Source organism: Dipodomys merriami, unplaced genomic scaffold (genome assembly GCF_024711535.1).
Source record: "Dipodomys merriami isolate MVZ:Mamm:240054 unplaced genomic scaffold, mDipMer1.0.p SCAF_525, whole genome shotgun sequence".
NCBI classification, from domain to species: Eukaryota; Metazoa; Chordata; class Mammalia; order Rodentia; family Heteromyidae; genus Dipodomys; species Dipodomys merriami.
Genome location: NW_027206097.1, coordinates 356,057 through 366,292, shown reverse-complemented (window position 1 = coordinate 366,292; position 10,236 = coordinate 356,057). Strand labels below are relative to the sequence as shown.

Here is a 10,236-nt window from a genome sequence, read left to right as displayed (position 1 = left end):
AAAAGGAGTAACATTGACCAAGAAGCATTGTATTCATAACCTGACTCGTAACCCGCTCATACAAACTACTTAGTAATAAAAATACAAATAAAATAGAAATGATGATAAAATGATCAGACACTATTTTTGCCTCTTAATTTAACAAAGATGTACAATAATCAGTGATGAAGGATGCAACCCTCTTAGAGGATCTTAAAATTGATTTCAATTTAGAATTTCAGCTTTTAGGAATTTATTCTAGGCAAAACCCCCATGTTTATATACAAAATTGATTTGTAAAGGATATAACACATCAAGTTAAATAATTGTTCCTAAGACCCAACCTTGCCACGGCTCAAGTTCAACAATAGGCAATTAAGTAAATTGTATTCATATGCTATAATACTATGTAACTAACAAAAAAAGTTTTGATTTAGAACTATCAAAACATCAGTTCAACTCCATTAATTAAAAAAGTTATAATTCTCAATTGTGTACATATAGTGTAATACTAATTATTTTTTTCTTTTTAAAGAAGGTAACTTTTTTCCTTTGTGCTTTTCTGACTTTTCCAGTGTACATATATTGCTTTCAAAATTACTAACATATATGATAAAATTTATTATTTCATAAAAATATACAATTCCCCAAATTTACATTTTCATATTTAGTTGAGTAGAAACAATCTTAAAATTTCACATGCATGTGTCCAACACAAAAATGATATTGAAAAAAATTTAAATTATTTCAAGAGACCATTTAAAGCTAATAAGCATGGTTTGGAAATTTCTCATTAAAAATCCAGAACTACAGACCTCTTTAAAAAACAAACAAACAAAAAAAAAACACTTGCTAGGCTGGGAACATGGCTCAGTGGTAGAGTGCTTGCCTTGCATGCATGAGGCCCTGGGTTCAATTCCTCAGCACCACAGAAGCAGAAAAAGCCAGAAGTGGCGCTGTGGCTAAAGTGGTAGAATGCTAGCCTTGAGTTGAAGAGCTGAGGGACAGCGCCCAGGCCTAGAGTTCAGGCCCCATGACTGACAAGAAAAAAAAGAAAAAAACACTTGCTAGGTGCTGATGACTCAAGCCCATAATTATAGCTACTCAGGAGGCTGAGAACTGAGGATCATGGTTGAAATCCAGCCTGGGCAGGAAAGTCTGTGAGAGTCTTATCTCCAATTAACTACCAGAAAACCCAAAGTGGCACTCTTGCTCCAAGAGGTAGAGCACTAGTCTTAAGCAAAAGAGCTCAGGGATGGCGCCTAGGCCCCATTTTTAAGCCCAATGACAGACCAAAAACAAACAGAAAACCCCACAAAAACCCAGAACAAACAACAAAAAAAACCACCCAAAACAAAACAACCAACCAAAAAACCCCACCTTAAAACTTAAATTCAGAGACCATTTGCCTCTTGACCATAATCCTAGCTACTAAGGAGACTGAGACCTGGAGGAGGGGGCTGGAGACCATCCTGGGTAGAAAAAATCCACAAGACTTCATCTCCAAAACAAACAGCAAGGAGCTAGGCTAGATGTATGAGGTCCCAAGTTGGGGTTCTGAGTTCAAATCCAAGTACCAGCATTTAAACAAACACAAACACTTCAGGGTTTATTGTTTTAAATATTGATGGTTTTGCATCCTTTTTTATAACATGAGTAAATTTATTTTCTGAATAATAAATTTCAAATTGGCCTGCTTCTAAAAATTAAAGCACATCAGAATTACCCCCAAAGAATAAATTTAACTTCAAAAGATGATCACTTACACATGAAAAATAACTAAATACAAATGTATTTACTGATGAATATCCTTTTATCCAAAGAAGAATATGTAAGATTATATGTCTTGGGGTTTTTAGGATTTTGGGGGAGAGTTGTCATGGTAAGCAAGTATTCTACCAGTAAACAACATCCCAGCTATATTTTAATATTGCTATTTCTAAGAAGACATGTGGGTTGACACAAAAATAAAGTAATACATTTAGTGTACAAAAACTATCCATTTCTGCCAGTACATAAAATACTTGTGACTCCTATTGTGCTCAAGAAAATGAACAGAAGTTTAATAACTGAAAGTTCATTTATAAAATACAATGGTCTTCTACTAGTATAGTTTGAATATGAGTATATTCTAAATAAAGTTTAAAATTTTTATTTTTTTAAGTCCCACCCAAACTCAAAAACTATCATTTACATCACTTACAATAACAACAAAAAAGAAATTAATGTTATAACTTGTAAAAATACTTATAAGCATAAAGCAAAAATTATAAAAACAAAAAGGAAAAAGAACACTACCTTTAAATTGATAACCTAGCTACTTATGACATGCCCACTTGCAGATGTACTAATAGAAGATACATTTGAAACAAGCAGACAGACCTTTAATTTATTTATAGCAATATTCCAACCAATCCTAATATAACCAATTCCCAATATATATATTTCAACCAATCCCAATATGACCAATAATCCCAATTCCATGTACAAGGTTTAACAGAATCACAAAATTAAATCTTTTCTAATATATAACCACTTTATGCCAATTCAGAAAAACTCTATCCAACACACCAATGACGAAAATAATGAGGTATGACTGAGGGAAAAAAAAACAAAATTCAGCATCAAAAGTACATGTACTTCAGTGTAACTATGTATTTCTACTTTTTTAAAAAAGCTTTCTTTATATACCAAAAAGAAATATATTTGTTTTGTGAATTTAAAAAGTATACACATCATCTTCCTTTGTTTTCCACGTCCAAATATGAATTGATAGTGAGGTCATTTGCTTCTTTAAGAGCTCTATAGAAGAGATGAATACAACTTAATATATCTTCTTTAAGAAGTATGAGCTGAAATGTCAGGCATTCCTCATGTTACTTTTAAGTGTATTTAAGGAATTCTGTCTTGTAAACATAGCATTAAAGAAACACTGAGGTCAAAGTGCATCACTGAGCAGAGGGCCCATACAAACTATCCTTGTTTGTGAAATCAGGGTAAGTGCTTGTGAAATTTATGTTGCTAGAAAAAAATGCTACTGCTTTTCTCCCTTTTTGTTTTATCTGGTTATCACAATTAAACATCAGAAGATTTCCCAACATAAATACTGATGTAAATGTTGATTTCAAGGATACACAACTTTCATTAACAGTCTATTTCTCAGGCATTGTTGAGATTGAGGTCGCACTAGTCTGGTATAACTGTTGCAGGGTCTTACGAAGTATTCCTTCTGGGAGACTTTACTGCGATGTGTAGTTCACTGGCAGATGTAGGCTTAGCACCATTTGGTGGCTTTGTAGAGGAATTAGATGGAAATCTATGACGATTACGCTCCTCACCAGAAGTAGATGAATGTCTTTTTCTTCCAAATTCCTCACCAATAGGGTGCTGCAAATCATGAAAGGTGGCGTATTTTACTGTCTCCCTCCTTCAGAATCTAAGGCCAGACTTTTCCAACAGGGAGAAACTGTTTTGGTGCTTCAGTAGACTTTTTACTACAATGACTCCCTATAGCACTTAAAGTATTAAACTCAAATTTCCTCCTTAACTAAATCAGAGGCTCACTTTTTCACTCAACAGGTACTCATAAAGCTCCCATGTTTTGGGGTTTGAGCTACAGAACAGAAAAGTAGCTTAATTCCAGACATATGCATTTCTACTGATTCCATTCCTGAGCCATCAAAGCCACTTACCCAGAACCAAAAGACCAAAAATCACAACCCAAAGCAGGAATGGACCTCATCTTCCTTTTTTTTTGGCACTAGTCATAGGGCTTGAACTCAGGGGCTGGGAGCTGTCCCTGAGCTTCTTTTGTTCAAGGCTAGCACTTTTACCACTTGAGCCACAGCATCACTTCCAGCTTTTTCTGTTTATGTGGTACTGAGGAATCGAACCCAGGGCTTCATGCATGCTACGCAAGCACTCTACCACTAAGCCACATTTCCAGCCACCACTTAGTTTTCTGCTCTACATTTTAGTTCTTATTCTTTCCTCATTTCTGTATTAGTTTTATTTTCTCCTTTGTCCTTACTTCTTACATTCATCCCATTTCTTTTCCTTATGAAATCAAACTGATTATAGTCTTCTTTCCTGTTGCACATAACAAGCCTTGCCTTAATGAAACTAGCTATAATTATATATTTTGTGTGGTGCTGAACATGTAACCTGGGGCCTTGCACATAGTAGGTAAAGCACTCTACCACTGAACTGTTACAAAAATTATATGGGTTAAAATAATCAAAAAGGTGAACATTTTGGGGGCTGTAGACATACTTCAGTGCAGAGCATTTGCCTAACATGCACGGAACACTGGTTTTAATGCTCAGTACAAGAAACAAAAGCAATTAAAAAAAAAAGTAGTAGTAGGTGCCCGGCTATTAAGTAGACTGAGATTTGAGGATCACAGTTTGAAGCCAGCCCAGGCAGGAAAGTCTGTGAGACTCTTTTCCTATTATTATTATTATTATATTTAATTATGTACTGCATGGTACTGCCAGTCCATTCCCCCAGTCCTGAGGTTTGAATTCAGGGCCTGGGCACTGTCCCTGAGCTTCTTTTGTTCAAGGCTAGCACTCTACCACTTGAGCCCCAGCACCACTTCTGGTTTTCTGGTGGAGATATGAGTAATAAAAAGAAAAGAGGATATAGCAGTGATACTCACTTGTGGATGGGGGCAGGAGAGAAAAACTGAAAGCAAGGGAAGGGGAGCCATTGTCCAAATTGAAATGTACTCATTACCTGACTTATATAACTGTAACCCCTCCATCTATCACCTTTACAATAACAATAAAAAATCAATTAAAAAAATAAAGAACTCACATCAACGCGGAAGTCTTCTAATTTCTTAAACCTACAGAGGTATTCCTGAAGTTGTGGGTCAATAGACTGTGTTTTAGATTGAGAATATTTCAGATAGGCCCAAAATTTTTCTAGTCCATATAGCTGACCTAATAACGAAGAAGAATATGCATTGTTACATGGAATTCCTTTAAACTGGCCTAGGCATAGTGATAACTGTAACCCTAGTAATTCTAGCATTTGGAAGGCTAATGCAGAATGCTGAGTTTAAGGCCAACAGGGTTACATAGTAAGATCCTGTCTCAACAAAACAAAAATAAAAGCCCCAAAAGATCCATATTAAGCCAGGCGCCAGTGACTCACACTTGTAATCCTAGCTACTGCTACTCAGGAGGCTGAGATCTGACGATCTCTGTTCAAAGCCAGCCTGGGCAGAAAAGGCTGTGAAACTCTTTATCTCCAATAAGCCACCAGGAAACAGTAGTGGCGCTGTGGCTCAAGTGGTAGAGCACTTGCCTTGAGCAGAAGAGCTGAAGGACAGCACTCAGGCTCAGAGTTTAATTCTCATGACGGACAAAAAAAAAAAAAAAAAAAAAAAAAAAAAGACCGATATTAAACATGTGATTGATTCAACTAGTAAAATTATTTCTCTTCAATATATACTTTTTTCAGATCTTGAAAATAAGACATGCAATGAACAAACAACATGGTAGCTAACACTTATTGAGTGTATATAACAAACATTTAAGCGCATTTAAGATACACATATTAATTTGAATCATAATCTGTTAACAGGCTGATAAAACAGGCTGTTGATGAAGATGAAGGAACTTACTCAATGTCATAAAGTTACTATGTACCAGAAATAGAACTCTGACCTAGGGATCTGGCTTAGACCCTGTACTTTTTATCACTTCCAACTGTACCCGTCCAGTTCAAGCTTACCCACTGATGTTACTTTTTTTTTTTTGTCAGAGGCTTGGGCACTGTCCCTCAGCTCTGAAGCTCAAGGCTAGAGCTTTACCATTTGAGCCACAGCGCCACTTCCAGCTTTTTCTGCTTATGTGGTACTGAGGAATCAAACCCAGGGCCTCATGCATACAAGGCAAGCACTCTACCACTGAGTCACCTTCGCAGACCCTGATGTTACTATTAATGTGCTCCATCCTTTGCCCATGAACCATAATAGAAGATCTTAAATGGTTTACTATGAAGACACAAACTATAAATTCCTTATTTGTTGACAGATTCAGATTTATAATTTCCAAACATTAACTGTTTTTTTTTTTTTTTTTTTTTTTTTTTTTTTTTTTTTTTTTTTTTTTACCAGATTCATAGTCTTTTTTGGTTTCTTCTTGGAAATCCTTAAAAATTTCTTGTCTGAATTTTTTTTCCAGTCCATAACTATAAAACCTGAACAGGCATTCTAACCCATACCTATGAAAAGGAAACAGAAGTTTTACAATAATTATTTTTTCCATAATAACACATTAATCATTATCAGTGGCATTAATATAAACATATATAACACAAATAACTAAGCAAGAAATGAGGTTTAACATTTAGATTTTTAAGAGAAATGCTAATTAGTAATATTTGAATTACTTTGCTGCTGTTTTTGATGACTCAGTATAGTCAAAGTGATTTGAGAATCTATAGTCTTTGATTATAGCTTCAGACCTACAGTGTGTCTCTCCTGGCTATCTCTGTAAAACTTTGGAATATTTTCAATTTTTCTTAAAATGTATAACCACATGTTTTTCTATAGCATTAAATACTCTTGAATGTGATCTTAACTCTAAAAAGACAAGGCCACTCTTAATCTTTTGTACTTTGGAGTCTAGGCCAGGTACTTTACCACTCTTGATGTGATGGACTCATTCAATTACAAAAGTAAAAACCTAGTGAAATGGGGCCTAACAGAACATTCTCTGCTTTGGTTATTAAGTACAATTAATAGCACATACCCTGATAAAAGATCACAAATCAGAAAACAAATTTATTTGCTTTTTCCTATAGCTACCTAGAAAACCTGAGACAAGTTCTGTACAGTGGGTTGGTTAGCCAACAGCATGGGTTCAACATTCACCTAACAGTGGTGAGCAGAACCCACGAAAGGGAGCACAGCCGCTAAAATGTCAGTAAGAACCCTTAGACAGGTGACTCAAGTATTCAGAGTGATTGTCTGTCCAAAATTATAAATAGGCTTCTTGGCAAGCCAGCAAGAGAAACACAATGCCAACTATATACTTTGCTTTGGCATCCAGAAGTGATGCAATTGGTTGAGCTTGTATGGCTGAAAGTTACATGAGCTGCTGGGAATGTGACCTAGTGATAAGAGTGCTTGCCTACTATGCATGAAGCCCTGGGTTTGATTCCTCAGTACCACATAAACAGAAAAAGCTGGAAGTGGTCAGTCCTGCGGTTCAAGTGGTAGAGTGTTAGCCTTGAGCAAAAGAAGCTCAGGGACAGTGCCTAGGCCCTGAGTTCAAGCCCAGGACTGGCCCACCCCCCCAAAAAAAATGCGATGAAGGACTGAAACACAGAGTGACAAATGTGCTTTGACATTCCTCTTATGGGATTATCTTATATTGATTATATTAGAATGAGAGATTCTCAATCTTATATAAAATCACCTGTAAATTTATTCAATATTAGGCCATATTTGGATTTTTACTCTTATTTTTGAACAGATTATTTCAAAGACCAAGAGTATTCCATTAATAACACAACTAAAATATGCAACCTAACTGCTTGAGAAAAGAGCAGAGGCAAGTGACTAGCTCTTTCAGTTCATGCCTCATGAAGAGAACACACTAAAACTTGGGAAGTTGAGCTGTGCCTCAAGTTGTAGAGCACCAGCTTTGATTGGAAAAAAAAAAACTTAGAACTTCATTTGAATATTAGGCTTATAACCAAATAATATATTATTATACTTAAAATAGAAATAATATTCTTCTCAAAAAAATTTGTAAAGTTCTTGGATCAGAGCTGGCACACTGAAGAGATATACTAAATATAAGTGCTGTTCTTCCTGACTTTATCTTACTGGGGCTTTCACTCCATGGCTAGCACTGATCTTCCCTCAATAACAATTATTTATTAAGTACTTACAGTAAATATTAACGTTTTAAGTCCTTCCCATGTTTTGTTTAATCTTCACAATAACACTATGAAGGTATCTACTATAAACTCATCTACTTTATAAAAAGAGACCAAACTTCAGTGGAGCTATATTTTGTCAACGTCACACACAGTGACTACAGAAACAGACCTATACTTCTAACTGCTCAGGAGGCTGAGATCTGAGGATCACAGTTCAAAGCCAGCACAAACAGGAGAGTGTATGAGACTTTTATCCCCAATAAACCACCAAAAAGCAGAAGGGGAGCCTTGGCTCAAGTAGTAGAATACTAGCCTTGAGCAAAAAAGCTCAGAGATAGTACCAAGGCCCTGATTTCAAGCCCCATGATAGGCACACACACAAAAAGTTGCAGCAAGAGTAAAATATATGGAAACCAATTTGAACATTAGCTTTCACATTTTTTATATAGATACAACATTATAAAAATATTTTACCAGCCTGGTGCCACTGGCTCACATCTACTACTCAGGAGGCTGAGTTCTGAGGATTGCAGCTTAAAGCTAGACAGTGCAGGAAAGTCTGGTTGAGACTCTTATTTCAATTAACTACCAAAAAGCCAGAAATGAGCTGTGGCTCCAGTGGTAGAGCACTAATCTTGAGCAGAAAAGCTCAGAAACAGTGCCCAGGCTCTGAGTTCAAGACCCAAGGCCAGCACATATACAAAAGTTTTACCTTGGAATCCAGTCAGTACATGCCCTCATATATGTGTGTAGATATGTACACACAAATCAGTTCTTTGTAAGAATGTAGAAATCATGAGGCTAGCCTCCATGAAGTCTGATACTTTCAGTGAAGTCTGAAAGTAAAAGCAAATTGTTTTTTTTTAAAGCATAGTTTTAAAAGCAAGTCAAAATCATTAAGTTTGCACCCTATTAAAGGGAACTAGATCACAATGACAACGAGAACACTGACACTAGGAACTACCTTTTGTGCCAACTTGGATAAACTGGAAGTCAATATGAAGGCCATGATAAGATAGTATCAATCTGAAAAGTGTGGGAAGATAAAGCATAAAACAGTGCTGGGATTGATTATAGACCAGTATTGGACAGAAGTCACAGAAACAAAGGGACATGTGTCATGTATTTGCTGTTCAGAATCTAAATAGAGATTTCAGACAAACACTAAATAGGCTGTGTTTTCACGTAAGTCTGGAAAAATACAAATTTTTTTTTTTTTGGTCGGTCGTGGGGCTTGAACTCTGGGCTTGGGCACTGTCCCTGTGCTCTTCAGCTCAAGGCGAGCACTCTACCACTCAAGCCACAGCGTCACTTCGGATTTTCTAGTGGTTTATTGGAGATAAGAGTCTCACAGACTTTCCTGCCTGGGCTGGCTTTGAACTGCGATCCTCAGATCTCAGCCTTCTGAGTAGCTAGGATTACAGGCGTGAGCCACTGGCGCCCAGCTAAAAATACAATTTTTTTTAAATCATGAAAATTATAGCACTTTATTCTTTTCAAAGGTCACAACATCTGATTAACAATAATTTATCTGAACTGGATGAAGGTTAATGTTGGGTAAAATTTATTGAGTGAAAATTTATCTTTTTGCCTTCTTTCAACTTTCTTTCCCTCTTTCTCCCTGAATAAAAGGCTTAAATGAGTCCACTTCACCCTCTTGGTTGGTCTCAGCCCTATGGGTACTTTCAGACCTCCCTTAACATTGCTGAAGGAAACAAGTTCCATGAAGGACACAAATACCATGAGTTAGCAAAGCAGGGGATGAAGAAAAGATGAAGTAGAGGCAAGAAATATATATTCAAAGTGCATTAAGAACATGTACTGCTACTTAAAAGTCCTAGTGGGGAAAAATTGAGGCTGGACAGAGAGGTCAAGGAACTTATGAGAATTTCTACTTTTTCTTATATTAAAGAAAATCTTAAAACATGGCTTTGAGCATGTATAACTTTGGGGATGCTTAGACAAAGGTAAATGACATCTACAATAGTGGAGCATGGAAGGGAAAATTATTTTTTTCCCCATGAGAATTGCTATTTATGCTCAAAGTTGCCATAATCAACACCAAGAATTCACCAGGGGGTATGAAGGAGAACAAGAAGGCTCACACACTGATTTGGGAGATTGGAAGATGGTTGAGAAGTTTGTGGGGAGTGGAGGAGGAGACCCCAGCTATCCCTCTTCCTTCTAATGCCATAGAAAGAGTCCACCTCTGGCTAGTTTCTCCTCCCCATCCCTCATGTCCTGTTTATAGGAGAGAAAATTATTATTTTTTTTGTCGGTTGTGGGGGTTGAACTCTAGGCTCTCAGCTCGTCAGCACTCTACCACTTGAGCCACAGCACCACTTCCGGTTTCCT

The 10,236-nt window shown here is 36.6% G+C and overlaps 1 protein-coding gene across 1 annotated transcript in view; it reads right to left on the bottom strand.

Moving 5' to 3' along the window:
- Positions 1 to 640: 640 nt before the first annotated feature.
- LOC138811414 (la-related protein 1B-like) overlaps positions 641 to 10,236 on the bottom strand; it is an 80,312-nt gene continuing 70,716 nt past the window's right edge. Inside the window, 3 exon segments of the mRNA XM_069999164.1 lie at positions 641 to 3,366; positions 4,798 to 4,925; positions 6,104 to 6,213. Coding sequence (XP_069855265.1) covers positions 3,193 to 3,366; positions 4,798 to 4,925; positions 6,104 to 6,213 — 412 coding nt within the window. The 3' untranslated portion in view covers positions 641 to 3,192.